The sequence below is a fragment of the Poromitra crassiceps genome, assembly GCF_964638095.1.
Source record: "Poromitra crassiceps genome assembly, chromosome: 19".
NCBI classification, from domain to species: Eukaryota; Metazoa; Chordata; class Actinopteri; order Beryciformes; family Melamphaidae; genus Poromitra; species Poromitra crassiceps.
In genome coordinates, this window is record NC_139646.1 from 1,077,390 (window position 1) to 1,101,436 (window position 24,047).

At 47.1% G+C, this 24,047-nt stretch overlaps 1 protein-coding gene across 1 annotated transcript; it reads left to right on the plus strand.

The window, feature by feature from the left end:
- Window positions 1-3,680: 3,680 nt before the first annotated feature.
- On the plus strand, window positions 3,681-22,129 carry LOC310793732 (germ cell-specific gene 1-like protein; the record flags this gene model as incomplete). Its single annotated transcript, XM_083655599.1, has 5 exons — window positions 3,681-3,969; window positions 13,246-13,293; window positions 18,328-18,480; window positions 19,865-19,976; window positions 21,835-22,129. The coding sequence occupies 5 exons, from the start codon at window positions 3,681-3,683 to the stop codon at window positions 22,127-22,129; spliced, it is 897 nt and encodes a 298-aa protein (XP_083511725.1).
- Between the last annotated feature and the right edge of the window lie 1,918 nt (window positions 22,130-24,047).

Here is a 24,047-nt window from a genome sequence, read left to right on the forward strand (position 1 = left end):
GAAATCCATTCTGGCTGCAGGCCTAGACAACTTATATAAGGATTCCATATGTTACACTATGGTTATATATGATTGGCACAATACTGTAGTTGGATGAAAGGCATACTGTAAATGTTATAATCTTGTTACTTGGCAGGTTGTAGAATGGGTACTACTGAAACAAAGTGATAGTATTCAAACTTTCATTTTACATTTATTGTTTTGATCTTCAAATGACATTTCCTTTTCACTTGTCAGAATATTGCTGATATGCAGTCCTATAATTTCAAGAAATAGCCTATATTTTGAGTTTGGTGTATTTTAACAGAGTGAAACAGAAGCACCATGGTGAGCACCCACAGCCAAATATGGCTCCCCAGATTCTCACAAAAAAGCCTGTTGAAGTTGAAGTTCATCCAAAATGTAACATCATGTAGTTTGTGTAGGGGACACTGTGCAACACTGTGTGTGTGTGTGTGTGTGTGTGTGTGTGTGTGTGTGTGTGTGTGTGTGTGTGTGTGTGTGTGTGTGTGTGTGTGTGTGTGTGTGTGTGTGTGTGTGTGCGTCCGTGTGTGCGTGCGTGCTGCGTGTGTGTGTGTGTGTGAGAGAGAGAGAGAGAGAGAGAGCTTGTGCATGTATTTGTGCATAGTGTGTGTGTGTGTGTGTGTCGCACACACACACACACACAGGTGCGCACTGGTTTGTGTGAATGAGCATGTGTGTGTAATTTGCTTGCAACCTCTCCATCACCTTTGTACACACAAACCGCCAAAGGTGGCAGTTAACTGGAGTATCAGCAACAGCTTAATTATTCAATAGTATTTGGGGCATTTAGAGCCTTGGCCTGGTTTGTTTCAGTGTTTTCAGTTTTCATGTTTAAACACGGCTAAGCCTCCAGGGCTGAAGATGAAGGCATGCTGTTGAGGTAGAAATGTTGTTGTTGTTGTTGTTGTTGTTGTTGTTGTTGTTGTTGTTGTTGTACATATCTGGCCTCATTTACTGCAAGGTTCTGAACAGTTTTTGTAATGGCTGGAACAATTGATGTTTTTAGCCCATTCTGATATAAAAACACCATAACTCAACCAAACCATTCTGATATAAAAACACCATAACTCAACCAAACCGTTCTGATATAAAAACACCAAACTAACTCAACCAAACCATACTTTTTTCTTTCTTTCTTTTCAGGCGACCTCATTGGAATTCCATGCGACCCCATTTGGCTTGGAGGCAGGTGCTATCTCTGAAGCCAGATGTTTTGCTCTTGATGCTTCTGTATCTCCTGACTGATGGGAGGAGATTAAAGAGGTAGTGTGCCGGATGAGAGTTGTCTCTGACCATTAACTGACCTGTTATATTTAGCACTAGCTCCTAGAGGCATTCATTTGCCTCCCACCTCCCTTTGAGAAGATTTTGCACTGAAATTTGCATGGATGTCAGCCAATAGGATGTGGCCTTTCAGCGTTTCTCCCATGATGCTGGAGCCCCCGAGTTATCCCTCGGGCCTAGCCCCCGAGCTGTCCACCGGGCCTAGCCGAGCTATCCCCGGGCCTAGCCGAGCTATCCCCCGGGCCTAGCCGAGCTATCCCCCGGGCCTAGCTATCCCCCGGGCCTAGCCGAGCTATCCCCCGGGTCTAGCCGAGCTATCCCCGGGCCTAGCGAGAACAGAGGCCCAAGCTCTGATTCTCACTGGGACAGTCTCGGCGAGCCAGCTTGCTCACTTGAGTCATACTTGCTCACTCGCTGTAGGGCCGTGTAACTGACGCCAGCACCGCCGAGGCTGCTGACCTACAGTTTGGCAGTAGGTATTATGTCAACCACTCCTCTACCTCCCCCTCCCCTCCCTATAATGATGGGCTGGGGGAGACTGGCTTCACTCCACAATCCACATCGCCCGCGCTCCCCAGACCGGTGCCTAGTCGTCCTCTAGGTTCTAAGCCGAGGTGTTACACTCTCATGCTTCCCCTGGATCAACTGGGCCACTGTTGGCGTCTCCCACATGATGCTTGAAGCCCTGAGCTCCCCTCCAGCCCTGGCCGGAGCAAAGACTTGTCCTCTGCCTCTTCCAACGGACGAGTGCAGTCTTTGTCCCAAAGAGGTGGGGCAAACCTGGTCCCGCTTCAGGAGATGGACCTGTTTACCAACCAGCAGAACACACACTGTTCCCCTGTACTGGTTCTCCCTGTTCCCCCGCCGCAACACCCCTCCTCTGGGGATGGATGCGTTCGAATCATGGATGTATTAAAAGAACTGGATAGGGGACGAGCCACGCCCACCCATGCATTCGGACGGAGGCTGCTCACTGGCACATGAAGCCATCATGGGGGGTTTTTCTTCCTGGTTTTACTTCCTGACCATGCGGCCCAAGGCGAAGTGCGCATGTGTGCCATGACGTATTCCATGACGTCTCCCACCCCTCCCACCCATGGATGTAGATGTAGATGAAGAAAATACACCCGTATACGGCTCTTAGTGGCTTCTGAAGAAAAAATGTCCCATACACAATTATTTGATCATAAAAGAGTCGTTTTAGCTGCCGGGGTCCCCATTCAAGTGGATGGGAATTGTCCTTTCTGGGCTGCATGGCGTCACGTGACTTGCAATACAGAGCTTCGCCACCATGTTCAAATGGCTTCACAGCCCAGCGCTATTCCTGGGGGCTTGGTTCGAATCCACGCCAGGGCCAAGGAAGCTGCTGTATGCCTTCCCTAACCCCTCTCATGCACCCCCCTCTTGTTGATGAGAGTGAGGACTGAGGAACTGTTGGTTATCCTAGTAGCTCCGGCCTGCATGTCAGCACTGTGGTATGTAGAGATGAGGCAGTCGCTGGCAGCCCCGCCCCCTGGCCGGTGCCCCAGTGTCTCAGGTGGACATTAGGGTGAGCAGCCTCATCCTATTGGCTGATGTGCATCATGCAAATCTCAGTGTGTATACTCCTCTCCATGGGATGTGAGGCAATTTAGGCAAATCGATCCCACCGGACACTAGTGATTATCATAGGGTTATAACTAGTGCACCGGACACTAGTGATTATCATAGGGTTATAACTAGTGCAGACACACAGCCTTGGCTCATAGTGATAGGCTGAGTAGTAAATATACTGCTACCCAGTCTCAGCATGTAATCACCTGGATAAGTTCACCCCCCCCCCCCCCCCCCCACACACACTTTTTTACCTAGCCTACACGCGCACGCGCCCACACACACACACACACACACACACACACACACACACACACACACACACACACACACTTTGTAAGAGATGGGTGGGCAGAGGTGGATGGGAGAGAGAGAGAGAGAGATGAGAGAGAGAGAGAGAGAGAGAGAGACAGAGAGAGAGAGAGAGAGAGAGACAGAGAGAGAGAGAGACAGAGAGAGAGAGAGAGAGAGAGAGAGAGAGAGAGAGACACACAGAGAGAGAGAGAGAGAGAGAGAGAGGGAGAGAGAGAGAGAGAGAGAGAGAGAGAGAGGGAGAGAGGGAGAGAGGGAGAGAGGATCGTCAACAGAAAGCAAACACCAGCGAGCATCAAATCCTGACAAGCTGAGCTCGGTCTGGAATATCTGCTCACTGATGGAGACTTCTGGAGAACTTGGGAGCGCCAAATGGGAAATTTACCCGACTTGGTGTAGGTTGTGTTCACACAGTTTGCACCCATTCACTTTTTGCTCATAATATGCGCATATCCTTTTCATGGACCATGATGACGACTCGCAAATGGAGGACGCTGCTGTCAATTGGCTTGAACTTTTTCGCCCTCTTTTTTTCAATCACTGCGTTCATGACAACGTACTGGTGCGTGGGCACACAGAGGGTGCCCAAGCCCAAGTGCAGCAAGCTGCGCACGCACCGCTGCATCGACTACGGAGTGAACGAAACGGACCCGAACAAAGTGGTCTACAGCTGGGAGACCGGGGACGACAGGTTCCTGTTCCGCCAGTTCCACACCGGCGTCTGGTTCTCCTGCGAGGAAAACATCCACGATGAAAGTAAGAGGATAAGGTGTGTGTGTGTGTGTGTGTGTGTGTGACAGTGTGCGTGCGTGCGTGCGTGTGTTGTGCGTTTTTATAGGTCTTGGTTTGTTTGTTTGTTTGATCATTTGTTTTTGAGTCATGTCATTTCCTGAGATGTCAGGAGGATAATCATCCTTTGTGTTGATGTCAGTCTGCCATTCAAAGTGTTAGGGTTTTGTTTGTTGGACTCAAGGGCAGAGACAGACAGAGACAGAATATCAAGTTGTAACACAGTTTGTTTATTTAAATGTTATTGGTTGAGTCCGGATGGACGAGATACCCAGGTTGCAGGATGGTAGGCTAGAGTCCAGGTAGGTGAACGAGCAGGCATCCAGAAGTCCGGGCTGGCAGAGAGCAAGCAGGCTGAAGTCCAGGCGGGCAGAGAGCAGGTAGGCTGAAGTCCAGGCGAGCAGAGAGCTGGTAGGCTGAAGTCCAGGCAGATGGCGAGCAGGCAGACAGACAGGGGAGGATTGGCGCAGGTAGTCAGATTTAGGGCAGCAGACGTTCCTCTCCATGCAGGTGAGAAGATAATCTGACAGTGTCTTGACGTCTGGGCTGGGTATATGAAGCCTGCTGATTGGTGATGCTTGGCAGCTGCGATAGCTGGAGATCAGCTCCACACACCTGGCTCCAATCCTGTAATCACAACAGAAAGGAGGGGGCGAGAGAGACTAGGAGGCAGAGGTTGAGGGCATGACAGTACCCCCCCCTCTACGGGCGCCACCTGGCGCACGCCTGGCTCCGTCAGGGTGCTGGCGACGGAAGTCCCGGATGAGCGTGGGGTCCAGTATGTTCCGCCGAGGGACCCAGCAGCGCTCCTCCGGACCATATCCCTCCCAGTCGACCAAATACTGGAATCCGCGGCCCCGGCGACGGACATCCAGGATACGCCTCACGGTGTAGACTGGACCACCCTCCACCATCCGAGGAGGAGGAGGGGCGGCTGTGGGAGGGACAAGAGCACTGGACTGCACCGGCTTTAACAGAGACACATGAAATGTGGGATGGATCCTTTTAAGGGAGGAAGGGAGCTTAAGCCGAACAGCACATGGGTTAATGATGGTTTCAATTTCATACGGCCCAACGTAGAGAGGTGCAAGCTTTCGAGAATCCACCTTGAGAGGCAGATCTCTCGAAAGAAGCCATACCTTCTGCCCTGGAGCGTAGGCTGGAGCTGGCACACGGCGACGGTCGGCCTGGACCCGTGACCTGGAGGCAGCTCGGAGTAAGGCGGCGCGGGCTCTTTTCCAGGTAGCGCGGCAGCGGCGCATCTGGGCCTGAACTGAAGGCACTGCAATCTCCTCCTCCTGACCCGACAACAGAGGAGGTTGATAGCCCAAAGAACATACAAACGGAGACATACCCGAGGAGGCGTTGGGAAGGGTATTGTGGGCGTACTCCACCCAGGGCGTTGGGAAGGGTATTGTGGGCGTACTCCACCCAGGGCAGCTGTGAGCTCCAAGAGGAGGGGTTCGCCGCGGTGATACAGCGAAGAGCTGCTTCCATCTCCTGGTTCGCTCGCTCAGTCTGTCCGTTGGTCTGAGGATGGTACCCCGAAGATAAGCTGACGGTGGCTCCCATGGCCGTGCAGAATGCCCTCCAGACCTGTGAGGTGAATTGAGGCCCCCTGTCGGAGACAATGTCTGCAGGCAGCCCATGTACCCGAAACACATGTTGCACTAATAGATCGGCTGTCTCCCTAGCGGAAGGCAGCTTGGGCAGGGCAATGAAGTGTACTGCCTTAGAAAAACGGTCTATGACAGTAAGAACTGTGGTGTTACCTCCAGATGGGGGAAGGCCAGTGACGAAGTCCACTGCTATGTGTGACCATGGCCGGCTGGGTACAGGCAGTGGACGGAGCAGGCCAGAGCTGGGCTTTGTGGAGGTCTTGCTGCGCGCGCAGACAGAGCAAGCTGCAACATATGACCGTGTATCCTGGTCCATGGTGGGCCACCAGAAACTCTGCCGGAGGAAGGCCATTGTCCGACGAACCCCCGGGTGACAGGTAAGGCGGGATGAGTGAGCCCATTGCAGAACCTGGGAGCGGACAGAATCAGGTACAAACAGAAGGTTAGGAGGACCATTACCTGGGTCGGGCTGGGCCCTCTGGGCTTGGCGGACCTTAGATTCGATCTCCCAGGTAACGGCAGCGATGACACATGAAGATGGAAGAATGGGCTCTGGGTCCATGTTTGCCTCCTCCACCGCAAACTGGCGTGACAGCGCATCGGGCTTCACGTTCCTCGAACCGGGGCGGTAGGTGAGTGTGAAATTAAACCTGCCAAAAAACAGAGCCCACCCTGCTTGGCGTGAGTTAAGCCGCTTCGCCTCCTTGATGTAGGTGAGGTTTTTGTGGTCTGTCCACACGACGAATGGATGCTCGGCCCCCTCTAGCCAGTGTCGCCACTCCTCCAGCGCCACCTTCACAGCCAGAAGCTCTCTATTGCCGACGTCGTAGTTTCTTTCTGCGGGGGAAAGTTTATAGGACAGAAAGGCACATGGATGCAACTTGTCATCAGCCAGTGTGCGCTGAGAGAGGATTGCACCTACCCCCACATTAGAAGCGTCCATCTCCACAATGAACTGCCGGGTCCGGTCTGCCTGGATGAGCACTGGAGCGGAGACAAACCTGCGCTTGAGCTCCCCAAAGGCAGTCTCCGCCTCCGGTGTCCATCGAAACGGGATGGAGGTGGAAGTGAGTGCAGTCAGGGGGGCTGCTATGGTGCTGTAATTACGGACAAATCTTCGATAGAAGTTGGCAAATCCTAGAAACATTTGTAACTGTTTGCGGCTAGTAGGCACAGGCCAATCCAGAACTGCTGTCACTTTAGCCGGCTCCATCTCCATTTTCCCCGGGGAGATGACGAAACCCAGGAAGTGCACCGTGGAAGCATGAAATTCACACTTCTCTGCCTTAGCAAACAGTCTGTTTTCTAGGAGACGCTGCAGCACTGCCCGCACATGTTTCTGGTGTTCCTGGAGAGACTGGGAGTAAATCAGAATGTCATCAAGGTAAACAAATGCAAAATGACCAATCATGTCCCTGAGTACATCGTTGACGAGTGCCTGGAAGACTGCGGGCGCATTAGTGAGGCCGAAAGGCATCACCAGGTACTCAAAATGGCCCAGGTGAGTGTTGAAAGCAGTCTTCCATTCATCTCCATCTTTAATGCGCACCAGGTGGTACGCGTTCCGGAGGTCCAGTTTTGAAAATACTGTGGCGTCATGAAGGGGCACAAAAGCAGAGTCAATCAGAGGCAGGCAGTACTTGTTTTTAACTGTGATGTCATTTAGTTTTTTATAGTCTATACATGGTCTCAAAGACCCATCCTTTTTGCCCACGAAGAAGGCACCTGCACCCACCGGAGAGGATGAAGGTCGGATGATCCCCGCTGCCAAGGAGTCCTGGATGTATTTCCCCATGGCTTGCTGTTCCGGCAGAGAGAGGTTGTAGAGCCTGCTAGAGGGTAGAGGAGCTCCGGCCAAAAGCTTTACCTCACAATCGTATGGTCTGTGCGGAGGGAGTGTTAATGCCTGTTGTTTACTGAATGCAGGAGCGAGGTCATGATATTCTTTTGGAACTGATGACAGATCTGGAGGTTCTGGTACTGGTAGAGGCTCAGAGGAAGGTGTCTGGGCGGAACGGAGGCAGTTGGCATGGCAGAAGGAGCTCCATGACCCCACCGTGCCGGTGGTCCAGTTGATCTGGGGGTTATGGAGTTTCAACCAGGGGAATCCCAACACTAGAGGAACATTGGGAGAATGAATGACGTGAAACTGAATTTTTTCTTGATGATTCCCAAACATGTGAAGGGACAGGGGAATGGTTTTTCTGTCCACTTGGGCCAGCAGTACCCCGTTAAGGGCTGTAGTATTTAGTGGGACATCGAGGGGCTCAGTCTCGATGCCCCACTGCTGGCACGTACCATTATGAATGAAATTCTCATCGGCTCCAGAGTCTATGAGTGCAGAGAGTGTAATGGTTTGCTGGCACCACACGATGGCGGCATCGAGCTGTGGACGGATAGGGAGAGAGGCAGTGGTTGCTCGACTCGACAATATCTCTCTAACTATTGCCGAGCCGGCCCTTTTGCTGGACGGACGGGGCAATCCGAAATACGGTGGCTGGGGTTTCCACAGTAGAAACAGGCCTGTGTGGCAGCCCGACGACGAGCCCTTTCCTCCGGGGACAGACGGACCCGGTCGAGTTGCATGGGTTCTGGTTCGGGAAAGTTTGGAGTATCGGGACGTGATGAGAACAGAGAGATGGGGGTGTCAGTACGCCACAGGGCGATTTGATCCGCAATCTTAATGGCCAGACTAATGGCGGCGTCTAAGGAATTTAGTTCCCCCCGTAGTGCTATTTCCCTTCCAATCTCTCTATTCAGACCACTCTGAAATGCTGCAATGAGGGCCACATTATCCCACCCCGACTCAACAGCCAAACTGTGGAACTGGCTTATAAACTCACGGACTGGGAGTCTTCCTTGGCAAAGAGTCAACAGACGCTGCCCCGCCTGTTGCCCTCGTATTGGATGGTCGTACACTCGTTTGAGCTCGACAGCAAATCCCGCAAAGGACTGGGTGAGCGGAGAGCCCTGTTCAAAGAGAGCATTGAAAAAGTTAAGCGGGGGTCCCTCCAGTAGGTTAACCAGGTATGCAATTTTGGCAGCTTCCGTAAAGAAGCGGATGGGCTGAGCGTTGAACGACAATTGACACTGTGTGAGAAATTGACGACAGCTGTGTGGATCACCTGAGTATTTTGCTGGAGGTGGGATGTGAGGCTCCGGAGCTGTGGTAGCAGGCAGCGCTGGCTGGTCGGGCTGAGGCAGAGCGGCAACTGGAGCTGGTGTCAAACGCTCGGTGAGGCCCGTGATGGTCACACCAAGCCTCTGCATTTCTGTAGTCATGGTCCGCAGACGCTCCTCCTGGCCTCCTAGCCATTGGCCCTGCTGAGCAAGCGCTTGTCTCATTGCTTCCGCCTCTGCCGAGTCCATTTTGGTCAGATTATCCTGTTAGGGTTTTGTTTGTTGGACTCAAGGGCAGAGACAGACAGAGACAGAATATCAAGTTGTAACAGTTTGTTTATTTAAATGTTATTGGTTGAGTCCGGATGGACGAGATACCCAGGTTGCAGGATGGTAGGCTAGAGTCCAGGTAGGTGAACGAGCAGGCATCCAGAAGTCCGGGCTGGCAGAGAGCAAGCAGGCTGAAGTCCAGGCGGGCAGAGAGCAGGTAGGCTGAAGTCCAGGCGAGCAGAGAGCAGGTAGGCTGAAGTCCAGGCAGATGGCGAGCAGGCAGACAGACAGGGGAGGATTGGCGCAGGTAGTCAGATTTAGGGCAGCAGACGTTCCTCTCCATGCAGGTGAGAAGATAATCTGACAGTGTCTTGACGTCTGGGCTGGGTATATGAAGCCTGCTGATTGGTGATGCTTGGCAGCTGCGATAGCTGGAGATCAGCTCCACACACCTGGCTCCAATCCTGTAATCACAACAGAAAGGAGGGGGCGAGAGAGACTAGGAGGCAGAGGTTGAGGGCATGACACAAAGAGAAAGTATCTGGTAACATGAGGTACTGGCAGGTAGGAAAAGTGGAAAGACAGTCCCAGTTCAGTAGAGTACCGCAGGGATGATGTATTTTTGTAGGCTTACCCAGAAATTGCCGCCATGCTGGTTCATAAGGGGAAAAGTGAATGGGATTTTGTATGGGCATTTCAGTTTAAATGCATGAAATAAGGACTTTAGCACAAGCTTATGGGAGTGGAAATTTGTGTTCAGCAGGATAATCTTCACAAACGAGGAGCACTTTTATGACTTTTGAAATGTTTTCTGAAAATCCTGTTAAACAAACGCCTTTACGTTGATGGGACATGACCTCTGTTATACGGATGTAGAGAATTAGGTTCCTGAGGACCAATTCACTTAAAACGTCCCAAATGGGTCCCCATTTGGGACCCATTTTCTAGCACCCCTTGATGAGGTTAGGGGTGACGGGTGACTCGCCTGGCTGGTTTCTCATGGACCCCTTGCACGATATCTCTCACAAGCACGTAAGCGCATTATGCGGCTGGTAATCACGTAATATTGTATATCAATATGTATTTTCTTTTCTTTTCTGTGTCTGAGTGTGTTCGTTTGACTTGTCTGTTCATTGTTCTGAAAAATGTAAAATAAAATATATTAAAAAAAATCCTTTAGCCTACGCTTCAAAAGTCATAAAAGTGGTCCTCGTTTGTGAAGATTATCCTGCTGAACACAAATTTCCACTCCCATAAGCTTGTGTTAACCACAGACCTTATTTCATGTATTTAACCGAAAATTCCATACTTAAATCCCATTGCCTTTCCCCCTTACGAACCATCATGGCGGGGATTTGCTACTTCGGACTCATTCCTGCGGTACTCCAGGACCTTAAGTGGATGCTGCCTGCTGTATAGTGAACTTGATAGCAGCAGAATGTGATTGCTTTACAGCTTAGTGTAAGTGAGAGAAAGTGTGAAAACTGCTCATTGACCTGCTCAGGGAAATGGAAGCAGGGGATTGTTTTTAATTGGAGTATGTTGTAACCAGTGATCTTCTCAGGCTTGTGATGGTGATGTGTGCATCATGCGGTCAGGACAAGAACCTGCATCTGCTCAAAGCCAGGTGTGATTAGGCCGGATTAGTCCTCCTCCATTTGACTCAATAATGACTGGAATTAGCAGCACATCCATCTGCAGACTCCAACATCCGCCTGTAATTTGTGCTGACTGTGCTATTACAGTAGTGTTGTTGTTTTTTACGTTCAAGAATAGAAATCAGTCACACGCAGAGATTGCTGGGACATCGCCATCTCATCAAGTGGCTGCAGGGCTGGGGGTTGAGGGGGGGTGACAGCTTAGTTAATAAGGATTATGTAACAGCGGCCTTGATGAGTTTTTCCTCAAACAGCTGTTGCCAGCCTCCTCCTACGTGATTAAAGTGTTCCACTTAACAACAAATCCACTGACACGCGTCACAGATGACAGAATGAAACATGTCTGTCCAAAAGCAGAAGAATGTGGTGTGTCGGGGGGGGGGGGGGGCTTCGTGTCGGGGGGGGGGGGGGGGGGGGAGCAGGGTGTCAGTCCTGTCTTGATAAAGTGACAAAAGGTTTGATAAGATGCCACCGTCTATTTCTGCTCTGCCAAGCATCACTGTGTGCATCAATTCTTTCTCACACATTCTGCCACTGTAGTGGGATTATGGTAACTAGAAACAGAGCGCACTACGCACACTCCTTTCTAGCCTACAGTGCCTCGTCGTCATCCACATACATGACATGCACGCACAGTCCTACCCTCTCCCCCCACCCCATCCCCCTGCCTCCACACATCCCTCAGCCTTCACCCCCCCCGCCCCTTTCTTTTTGTTGTTTGTCTGTGTTTTATGTCTGTCTCTGTTATGTTTTATGTTCAGAGGTTGGCCCTGTTCCGGTTGAGTGAACGCTGGCGCGTTTAGCTGCCGCTGCTCTCTGGTTGCTATGGCACCCTTTGTGTTGTTTGTTTGAGTGTTTGACCCATGTGTTCTGTAAAGCGACTTTGAGTACTTGAAAAGCGCTATATAAAATAAATGTATTATATTATTATTATTATTATCCTCCTTCCCCTCCTCCTCCTCCTCCTCCTCATCGCTCATTTATACCGTGCCTCGTTGGTTTCCCCTCGAGGTCTCACATGCGCAGCTCGGCTGCTTAGCGATTATGTGTCATGCCAACCCGCTCTGCAGTTATAGATGTGAGATTATATGCAACACACATGTATGTTATTCAATGGGACAGGAAGTTGATGTGAGATTATATGCAACACACATGTATGTTATTCAATGGGACAGGAAGTAGGTGTGAGATTATATGCAACACACATGTATGTTATTCAATGGGACAGGAAGTAGGTGTGATGCAACACACATGTATGTTATTCAATGGGACAGGAAGTAGGTGTGATGCAACACACATGTATGTTATTCAATGGGACAGGAAGTAGGTGTGATGCAACACACATGTATGTTATTCAATGGGACAGGAAGTTGATGTGAGATTATATGCAACACACATGTATGTTATTCAATGGGACAGGAAGTTGATGTGAGATTATATGCAACACACATGTATGTTATTCAATGGGACAGGAAGTAGGTGTGAGATTATATGCAACACACATGTATGTTATTCAATGGGACAGGAAGTAGGTGTGAGATTATATGCAACACACATGTATGTTATTCAATGGGACAGGAAGTAGGTGTGATGCAACACACATGTATGTTATTCAATGGGACAGGAAGTAGGTGTGAGATTATATGCAACACACATGTATGTTATTCAATGGGACAGGAAGTAGGTGTGAGATTATATGCAACACACATGTATGTTATTCAATGGGACAGGAAGTAGGTGTGAGATTATATGCAACACACATGTATGTTATTCAATGGGACAGGAAGTAGGTGTGAGATTATATGCAACACACATGTATGTTATTCAATGGGACAGGAAGTAGGTGTGAGATTATATGCAACACACATGTATGTTATTCAATGGGACAGGAAGTAGGTGTGAGATTATATGCAACACACATGTATATTATTCAATTGGACAGGAAGTAGATGTCAAATATCCTTACCAACAACCCGTCTGGTGTCGGCAAATCAGAGGTCCACAAAGTTGTATTTCTGTCTCCTATTTAGCATGCTGTTTATTAGTCTTTGAATAGTCTGAATTTATGACCTCTTAAGTTTTTGGAGTTCTGTGAATTCATAACCTGACACTGCCAGATGGGGGCACTAGTGACACAAACAAACAATACCCCCCCCCCCCCCCCCCCCATCTGGCAGCGTCAGGTTAGTGAATTCAATGGACTGGAGGTAAAACCTTTGATCCACTCTATCCTCCTCCTGAGACACCTGGAGAGCAATCTGGAATTGCATATACACAGATTAGGAAATGGACAGAAACCTACTGTACATCTATCAGTATAGCACCAACAGCAATTAATCATTTGCAGTGGTTTAAACATGACATGTTCAAATAAAGTCAGTCCCTCCTGAACTTTTCTGAACCCAAACAGATTATTCTGATATTTCGGAACAGCCAGATCTGGCTGTGCCCATATTTATTTTGAAGGCGCTATTGATAGCACCTTCAAAATACATTTGGGCTGAAGATATCACAGCTGTTCAATTGTGGTGTGCCACATCCTGACATACCCCCCCCCCCCCCTCCTGCTGTTCTAGGTGAGAGATGCAGAAGCTTCATTGACTTGGCCCCTGCATCCGAAAAAGGTGAGTGAACTCTGTCTGCCTCAAAGATCACATGTTTCATGGTTTTTAAGCTGCCTGAAAGAAGTAACAAAAGTTCTTCCTTCCACAAATGTCATTTATACGGAAATCATCAGATGAAAACAAGCGGTAATGGGCTGGCAGTTAGTAGCAGATCTGTACTCAGTTATTGATGTTATATTGTAGTGTAGACCACATGATCAATGTAGCCTATCGTATGTGTCCATACATTTCCATTGAGAAATATTATTTTTATTTTATTTTTTGAAATATTAGTGATTGAGAAGTAGACTGTTTTGTAAATCAGACTTTAGGTTTTAGCATATTTCAAAGTCTCACTCCCAGTGCATCAAAATGAGCTGATTTGTCACGCCCCTCTCTGTGTCATTATTGCTGATGTGAAAGGGTAGCTTTTGCATAGCGTTCCCGACTTGTAACTTTCCTGGTTGAGTTTGCATAGCGTTCCTGACTTGTAACTTTCCTGGTTGGGTTTGCATAGCGTTCCTGACTTGTAACTTTCCTGGTTGGGTTTGCATAGCGTTCCTGACTTGTAACTTTCCTGGTTGGGTTTGCATAGTGTTCCTGACTTGTAACTTTCCTGGTTGAGTTTGCATAGTGTTCCTGACTTGTAACTTTCCTGGTTGAGTTTGCATAGCGTTCCTGACTTGTAACTTTCCTGGTTGGGTTTGCATAGTGTTCCTGACTTGTAACTTTCCTGGTTGGGTTTGCATAGCGTTCCTGACTTGTAACTTTCCTGGTTGGGTTTGCATAGCGTTCCTGACTTGTAACTTTCCTGGTTGGGTTTGCATAGCGTTCCTGACTTGTAACTTTCCTGGTTGAGTTTGCATAGCGTTCCCGACTTGTAACTTTCCTGGTTGAGTTTGCATAGCGTTCCTGACTTGTAACTTTCCTGGTTGAGTTTGTATAGTGTTCCTGACTTGTAACTTTCCTGGTTGGGTTTGCATAGCGTTCCTGACTTGTAACTTTCCTGGTTGAGTTTGTATAGTGTTCCTGACTTGTAACTTTCCTGGTTGGGTTTGCATAGCGTTCCTGACTTGTAACTTTCCTGGTTGAGTTTGCATAGCGTTCCTGACTTGTAACTTTCCTGGTTGAGTTTGCATAGTGTTCCTGACTTGTAACTTTCCTGGATGGGTTTGCATAGCGTTCCTGACTTGTAACTTTCCTGGTTGAGTTTGCATAGCGTTCCCGACTTGTAACTTTCCTGGTTGAGTTTGCATAGCGTTCCTGACTTGTAACTTTCCTGGTTGAGTTTGCATAGCGTTCCTGACTTGTAACTTTCCTGGATGGGTTTGCATAGCGTTCCTGACTTGTAACTTTCCTGGTTGAGTTTGCATAGTGTTCCTGACTTGTAACTTTCCTGGTTGAGTTTGCATAGCGTTCCTGACTTGTAACTTTCCTGGTTGAGTTTGTATAGTGTTCCTGACTTGTAACTTTCCTGGTTGGGTTTGCATAGCGTTCCTGACTTGTAACTTTCCTGGTTGAGTTTGTATAGTGTTCCTGACTTGTAACTTTCCTGGTTGGGTTTGCATAGCGTTCCTGACTTGTAACTTTCCTGGTTGAGTTTGCATAGCGTTCCTGACTTGTAACTTTCCTGGTTGAGTTTGCATAGTGTTCCTGACTTGTAACTTTCCTGGTTGAGTTTGCATAGCGTTCCTGACTTGTAACTTTCCTGGTTGAGTTTGTATAGTGTTCCTGACTTGTAACTTTCCTGGTTGGGTTTGCATAGCGTTCCTGACTTGTAACTTTCCTGGTTGAGTTTGCATAGCGTTCCTGACTTGTAACTTTCCTGGTTGAGTTTGTATAGTGTTCCTGACTTGTAACTTTCCTGGTTGGGTTTGCATAGCGTTCCTGACTTGTAACTTTCCTGGTTGAGTTTGCATAGCGTTCCTGACTTGTAACTTTCCTGGTTGAGTTTGCATAGTGTTCCTGACTTGTAACTTTCCTGGTTGAGTTTGCATAGCGTTCCTGACTTGTAACTTTCCTGGTTGAGTTTGTATAGTGTTCCTGACTTGTAACTTTCCTGGTTGGGTTTGCATAGCGTTCCTGACTTGTAACTTTCCTGGTTGAGTTTGCATAGCGTTCCTGACTTGTAACTTTCCTGGTTGAGTTTGCATAGCGTTCCTGACTTGTAACTTTCCTGGTTGAGTTTGCATAGCGTTCCTGACTTGTAACTTTCCTGGTTGAGTTTGCATAGCGTTCCTGACTTGTAACTTTCCTGGTTGGGTTTGCATAGCGTTCCTGACTTGTAACTTTCCTGGTTGAGTTTGCATAGCGTTCCTGACTTGTAACTTTCCTGGTTGAGTTTACATAGTGTTCCTGACTTGTAACTTTCCTGGTTGAGTTTGCATAGCGTTCCTGACTTGTAACTTTCCTGGTTGAGTTTACATAGTGTTCCTGACTTGTAACTTTCCTGGTTGAGTTTGCATAGCGTTCCTGACTTGTAACTTTCCTGGTTGGGTTTGCATAGCGTTCCTGACTTGTAACTTTCCTGGTTAGGTTTGCATAGCGTTCCTGACTTGTAACTTTCCTGGTTGAGTTTGCATAGCGTTCCTGACTTGTAACTTTCCTGGATGGGTTTGCATAGTGTTCCTGACTTGTAACTTTCCTGGTTGAGTTTGCATAGCGTTCCTGACTTGTAACTTTCCTGGTTGAGTTTGCATAGCGTTCCTGACTTGTAACTTTCCTGGTTGAGTTTGCATAGCGTTCCTGACTTGTAACTTTCCTGGTTGAGTTTGCATAGCGTTCCTGACTTGTAACTTTCCTGGTTGGGTTTGCATAGCGTTCCTGACTTGTAACTTTCCTGGTTGGGTTTGCATAGCGTCCCTGACTTGTAACTTTCCTGGTTGGGTTTGCATAGCGTTCCTGACTTGTAACTTTCCTGGTTGAGTTTGCATAGCGTTCCTGACTTGTAACTTTCCTGGTTAAGTTTGCATAGCGTTCCTGACTTGTAACTTTCCTGGTTGGGTTTGGATAGCGTTCCTGACTTGTAACTTTCCTGGTTGGGTTTGCATAGCGTTCCTGACTTGTAACTTTCCTGGTTGGGTTTGCATAGTGTTCCTGACTTGTAACTTTCCTGGTTGAGTTTGCATAGCGTTCCTGACTTGTAACTTTCCTGGTTGAGTTTGCATAGCGTTCCTGACTTGTAACTTTCCTGGTTGAGTTTGCATAGCGTTCCTGACTTGTAACTTTGCTGGTTGAGTTTGCATAGCGTTCCTGACTTGTAACTTTCCTGGTTGAGTTTGCATAGCGTTCCTGACTTGTAACTTTCCTGGTTGAGTTTGCATAGCGTTCCTGACTTGTAACTTTCCTGGTTGAGTTTGCATAGCGTTCCTGACTTGTAACTTTCCTGGTTGAGTTTGCATAGCGTTCCTGACTTGTAACTTTCCTGGTTGAGTTTGCATAGCGTTCCTGACTTGTAACTTTCCTGGTTGGGTTTGCATAGCGTTCCTGACTTGTAACTTTCCTGGTTGGGTTTGCATAGCGTTCCTGACTTGTAACTTTCCTGGTTGAGTTTGCATAGCGTTCCTGACTTGTAACTTTCCTGGTTGAGTTTGCATAGCGTTCCTGACTTGTAACTTTCCTGGTTGAGTTTGCATAGCGTTCCTGACTTGTAACTTTCCTGGTTGAGTTTGCATAGCGTTCCTGACTTGTAACTTTCCTGGTTGAGTTTGCATAGCGTTCCTGACTTGTAACTTTCCTGGTTGAGTTTGCATATCGTTCCTGACTTGTAACTTTCCTGGTTGAGTTTGCATAGTGTTCCTGACTTGTAACTTTCCTGGTTGAGTTTGCATAGCGTTCCTGACTTGTAACTTTCCTGGTTGGGTTTGCATAGCGTTCCTGACTTGTAACTTTCCTGGTTGGCTTTGCATAGTGTTCCTGACTTGTAACTTTCCTGGTTGAGTTTGCATAGCGTTCCTGACTTGTAACTTTCCTGGTTGAGTTTGCATAGCGTTCCTGACTTGTAACTTTCCTGGTTGAGTTTGCATAGCGTTCCTGACTTGTACCTTTCCTGGTTGAGTTTGCATAGCGTTCCTGACTTGTAACTTTCCTGGTTGAGTTTGCATAGCGTTCCTGACTTGTAACTTTCCTGGTTGAGTTTGCATATCGTTCCTGACTTGTAACTTTCCTGGTTGAGTTTGCATAGTGTTCCTGACTTGTAACTTTCCTGGTTGAGTTTGCATAGCGTTCCTGACTTGTAACTTTCCTGGTTGGGTTTGCATAGCGTTCCTGACTTGTAACTTTCCTGGTTGGCTTTGCATAGTGTTCCTGACTTGTAACTTTCCTGGTTGAGTTTGCATAGCGTTCCTGACTTGTAACTTTCCTGGTTGAGTTTGCATAGCGTTCCTGACTTGTAACTTTCCTGGTTGAGTTTGCATAGCGTTCCTGACTTGTACCTTTCCTGGTTGAGTTTGAATAGGGTTCCCGTATGGGCTGATTTATGTGCCACCTCAAATTGAATTCGAATTGCTCAACTTGAATTCGAAATTTTTAATTTTTAATTTGAATTGCTCTTTTTGAATTCGAAATTTTTCATTTTGAAATTGAATTGCTCTATTTGAATTCAAATTTTTTCATTTTGAAATTGAATTGCTCTATTTGAATTTGAATTGCTCTATTTGAATTCAAATTTTTTCATTTTGAAATTGAATTGCTGTTTTTTATTTTGAAATTTTTATTTTTTAATGTGAGTTGAAAAACTGAATCTGAATAGCATAATTTTAAACTGAATTTATTTGCTTTGAAATTATTCAGTTTCCACGTTCCTATTTCAAAATTCAATTCAAAATTTTCAGAATCTTGTGTTCAAAAATTTCAACGTGTGTGCGCCATCCGGGTCCTCAAGGAGGAAGAGGAGGAAGGAGGAAGAGCAATCGAGCGCTGATTGACCTAACTCCTTTTTGGCTAGTTAGCTAGCTAGCTAGCCAACTAGGCTAACTGCCACAGAAACAAGCTCAGCTGGTGTAGTCCCCTAATCCAAAGTGTTAACATGACTTTGAATGTGTGTGTGTGTTGCAGGGATGCTGTGGCTGTCGTTGGTTTCTGAGATGCTGTACATTGTTCTGCTGCTGGTGGGCTTCAGCCTCATGTGTTTAGAGCTGGTCCACTCCAGCAATGTCATTGATGGACTCAAGATCAATGCCTTCGCCGCCATCTTCACCGTGCTCTCAGGTAGTCACACTTTATATGTTACTCATTCAAATGCTTTCAGTATTTGTTTGTTTTTGCCTGAAATGTGTGATATGTGGATGTGTTGATACCAGTCTCGAAGCACAGGTAGTGTTTCTTGATGAAAGCCTCACCTACTGTAAATGTGGTACAAGAAGACACGTAGCTAACAAAGCTAAGGTATTTTACTTCCAAAATGAAATTAGAGGATGAGAAGGGGAGTCAAGGAAAATAATCCCTCACTGACAATTGCATCCTATCACCGATGGGGTCCACCCGCTATGCCGACCACCTGCTATGCCGACCACCCGCAATGCCGACCTTAGGTTTAGGCGTGGGGGTGGGAGAGGTTAGGTTTTGGGTTAGGGTCTGGGGGAGGTTAGGTTTAGGCATGGCATGGGGGGAGGTTAGGTTTGGCGTGGGGGCTGGGAGAGGTTAGGTTTTGGGTTAGGGTCTGGGGGAGGTTAGGTTTAGGCATGGGGGGAGGTTAAGTTTGGCGTGGGGGCTGGGAGAGGTATAGCTCCACCGACACGCTGCACGCCGCCTCGCTCAGCTGGTTCTGCTTGTGGGCTATCGGCATTGCGACCTGTCGGCACTGCGGCCTGTCGGCACATAGACGCGGCACCATCACCGATAGCCCACAAGCAGAACCAGCTGAGCGAGGCGGCGTGCAGCGTGTCGGTGGAGCTAACCTCTCCCAGCCCCCACGCCAAACCTAACCTCCCCCCATGCCTAAACCTAACCTCCCCCAGACCCTAACCCAAAACCTAACCTCTCCCAGCCCCCACGCCAAACCTAACCTCCCTCCATGCCTAAACCTAACCTCCCCCAGACCCTAACCCAAAACCTAACCTCTCCCAGCCCCCACGCCAAACCTAACCTCCCCCCATGCCTAAACCTAACCTCCTCCAGACCCTAACCCAAAACCTAACCTCTCCCACCCCCACGCCTAAACCTAAGGTCGGCATTGCGGGTGGTCGGCATAGCGGGTGGTCGGCATAGCGGGTGGACCCCCCTATCACCAGGCATGTAGCCTTTCCTGCGGTTATCTGGATCGGGAAGAACTCTGAACTAAATGTGAAATCTATGACGTAGGAAGTGACTCGCAGAGATAAGTCGTGAATTGAAGAAATGTTCCAAATGTGTTGTTGGAACCCTAGCCCTGTTTGCTACTTACCAAAAATTATGTTTGCTAGATTCCTTTCTCAGCACAAGCCATGCTGTTCTTCTTCATATTAGCTCCAGATAGTTAGCCACAAACCAATACAAGGTCAATGGGCGCACTGACTTTGTGTGCACTGTGGAGGAACGTTCAGTGAGCATGCCTCTGTACGTAATAATGTGTGGTGCATCGTCACACAGCTAGCTAACTAATGCATATTTGCAGGACTGCTGGGTATGTTGGCTCATGTGATGTACTCACAGGTCTTCCAGGTCACCGTGAATCTGGGTCCACCCGACTGGAGGCCCTACAACTGGGACTACGGCTGGTCCTTCTGGTATGACTCCTAGCCCATCTTCAGCAGAACTCACCACTCTCCCATTGGGAAATCAAATAAGGACACCTGCAGGGCTCCATTTTCTCATGTAACACCCCCCCCCCCCCCTCTTCTCTCTCACTCTCACTCTCACTCTCACTCTCACTCACACACACACACACTCACACACACACACACACACACACACACACACACACACACACACACACACACACACACACACACACACACACACATTTAAATGATTTATTTATGTCCACATAGATACAGAGTACAAAGGACATAAACACTAGTAATGCAATCAGATGTTGGGAGTTGGTCAGATACAAGAGTGCCTAATTGGCGACCACAATAATGCATACAAAGAAGATATAATACCGCACAGGGTGATGACAAAGGCAGATTGACATACAGTTATACTGTAATACAAGATAAGGGACAGCATCCAATTTCAAGGGTACAAAAAGCAGCGCCTTCTCCATATTGAGCGACTGCCAATAATAGCAGATACTGAACAATACCTTGCTAACTGTTTGGCCCTTCTCTTAGGTAGACCAGCCATCTGAAGGCCTCTTACAACCAGCTTATGGACATGACCCAGGCTACCAAATATGAAAACTATAAGTTTACACCTGTAGCCCAGCTGTGAAATGGTCTGCTCCAGCTGTTGATATTTTAGCATCTTGGTTATAAAGGCCTCCTCTAGGCTGTGGTCAAAGGTACAGCCAACCTCAAGAACAAACACCTCTCTGAGATTTTCATTCACGACAACAACATCAGGACACACACACACACACACACACACACAGTCTGCTCTAGCTCTATGCTCTCACCTCTGCCCACCATCACTCTCTCTCTAATGACAAAAGCCCAAAGCTCTCATGTTACTGTGGGATGAAGCTTTGGTGTCTAAAGCCTCAATGCAGGCATGATTGGAATTGCATAAGGGAATAATATTTCACCCCTTCACAATATGCGCAGTATGTTGAAAATTACCTTTAGAGGCTAAACAATTCTGGATCTTTTGTGAGCATGAACCTATGGCATTAACCAACCTGTGTGAAAAGTTCAGGTGATGATGACTTGATTGATTGATTGATGATCTATGTGAGCTGGAGGTGGAGGCACCTCGAGGGATTAAAGCTACCACTTTTACACACGGTCAAAATGTCAACAGCAAATTGGCAAATTAGATTTGTGTCCTCACATGGGTGCTCACCATTTTTTCATTTCAAAAGCAGAGTTCAGCTGTTTATGTTCGGTACAGTCACAAAGTGATTATCTGTTCATGTTCAGTACAGTCACCCTCTGCCAGGGGCGGACTGGGATCATAATTCAGGCCGGGCATTAGATACTAAGCAGGCCAGGCCGATACGGGCCGATACAGGCCACTCACTGAACAGCAGGCCAGGCGGCGCCTGGCCTGCTGTTCAGTGAGTGGCCTGGCCTGGCCTGCAAAAAAAAAAGCCAAAAAAAAAAAACATTTTTTTTTTTTTTTTTTTTTTTTTTTTTTTTGCAGGCCAGGCCAGGCCAGGCCACCGGGCATTTGCCCGACGTGCCCGATTATGCAGTCCGCCACTGCCCTCTGCACTGAGTCACAAAGTGATTATGTTCAGTACAGTCACCCTCTGCACTGAATTACAAAGTCAAGTCAAGTCAAGTTTATTTGTATAGCACATTTCATACACAGAGGCAATTCAAAGTGCTTCACATAAAATGGTTGACAGGAAAAGAAAAGAAAAGAAGAGAATAAAATGGACATTTAAAAGCATCACAACAAAACTTAAAAAAAAGAGTATAAAAAGTGCATTAAGCAAAAGTGAGTTTCTCATTCCTTGCTCTCTCTCTCTTACATCAGCATGGCCTGGATGTCCTTCACCTGTTGCATGGGTGCATCCGTCACCACCCTCAACTCCTATACGAAGACCATTATCGAGTTCAGGCACAAGCGCAAGACCTTTGAGCAAACCCTCCGGGAGGAGCACGCACGGGAGGCTTTGGGATATTTCCGGGAACGCTCGGTGCAGTCCATCTCCAGGTCCGTGCAAGTGAACTTGGACCAGACTCCCGAAAGCACAAGGAAAACGGATGTACCTGCTTCCTCCCTGGACCTGAATCACATTCGAGCATCCTTAGGGGAAGAGCAGTGCTGAACGGGACAGAGCGGAGTGGTGGTGCTTCTCTTCCTGTGTGAGCTTGATGGATGTGTTGAGTTTGGGATGAAGGGATTTCAGGACCACATCAGCAGCTCCATCTCATCTCATTTCATTCATTCAATCTTTATTTAAACTCGAAAATTCATTGAGGACGAGCCTCATTTACAAGGATGTCAAGTATGACAGTAAAAAACAACAACATAGTAGGCTACATAGTAAATACAATAAAATACAAGATGCAAACAGTAGTGTCTGAACATAAGGTGTATACAGTCAATCAAAACAACTGCAGATTATGGAGGTGAAATGGTTGGTGATTAGATTTAAACTGACCGAAGGTAAAAAAAAACTACTGAGTTTCAGTGTTTGTTCAGTGTTTGCATTTCTACTCTGCCTTAAGGAAGGAGATCCACTCCCTGTGGGTGTGTTTGTGGTATTGGTAGTCATACATGGAGCTTCAAGTCCCATAGATACAGTCAATGTCTCGTCATAGACACTGGGGTAGCTGGGTGGGGGCGTGGTCAAGGTGGGGTAAATGCTCCCCATTCAGCATAGTTAGCATTTAGCTGCCAGCCCAGCCCAGGCAGACAGGATCGGTGATTCAACCACCACAGTAAACACACATCTGAACAGACGTCTATGTACCTGCTCTAGAATCCCCAATCCTGTAGTGTAGAGCCGCAGCACCGTCCTTTGGTGAGTCAGCCCATTGAGATATATGGGGTTTTTACCCCACTCGCGCACCAGCCGTAGTAACATTTTGTGGGCGTTCCCACACAGACCAACTGTATCTATAGGGTTTTAGCTGGGCAGCCCAACTAACTGAGAGATGGAAGTGTACTTGATCTAATTTGAGGAATGGCTGCAAATAATGAAGGCATCTGTCTGTTTGTATAACTTGACAGCAATGTAAAGATTTACAAGAAAATGTTGCAAGTGCACCCCCTATAAGTACAGAGCGAGGGACTTTGCATGCTAATAGCCTTATTAAACACTTAAACAGGATTTCAATATTTGATGCAATTTGATGCAATGCAAGTTGTCTATTTAGGTGACAACTGGTATTCATGAATTTCAAAATAAAGTCACAAGTACTTGCTGTGAAATCTGTGCCTACATGTATCATATATATATACTGTATATGTATATATTGATGTAATTTTTTTTTTTTTTTTTTTTTTTTTTTTTAGGTTAGGGTTACATACTGTATATGTATATATTGATGTAAATGTAAATGGGTTGTGGAGTGTACAGTAAGTGTGTAGTATTTTTGTACAATGAATGGCTGTTATGCATCTAACTGTTAGGCTACTGTTGTTGTCTCACTCACAATTTGCATTTGCAATTTCACACTTTATAGGACCAGTGTGGGCCAGTGTAGATATTCTGCAGTGAAACTTATAACACAGAGCTTTTTGCCATGAAACTTCATATGAACACAAGCAATGGGTGGATACAGTATGGGTGGTCTACACTCAGGACAGTATCACATTTCTACTATGCACAGTTTGATTTTGTTTTTTTTGTAATTTCCATTTGACAATAAATAATGGGTCCAAGCGTCTCTGTTGACACTGTTTCAGATAAATCTACTTTATACTAAAATTACCGAATAACTACTGAACAGGAGCAAACTATTAGCAGAAAATATCGAATATACACTACTGTAAGCATATTCTGTGGCAATGGATACACTATCCCTACAGAGGGCAGTGTTGTATCTTGACAGATAGACCATGATTGCAAAACATTAGATCACATTGCATAAATGATGGTTAGGTTAATTACATGTTATATACTGGTGACAGTAACCAATGAATAGATTCTTGCCTTTTATTTGGTTCATGTCCAGTATGGCATTCATCTACATTTCATAGAGAAGTACAAATGTGTTTCTGATACACATATTATTACA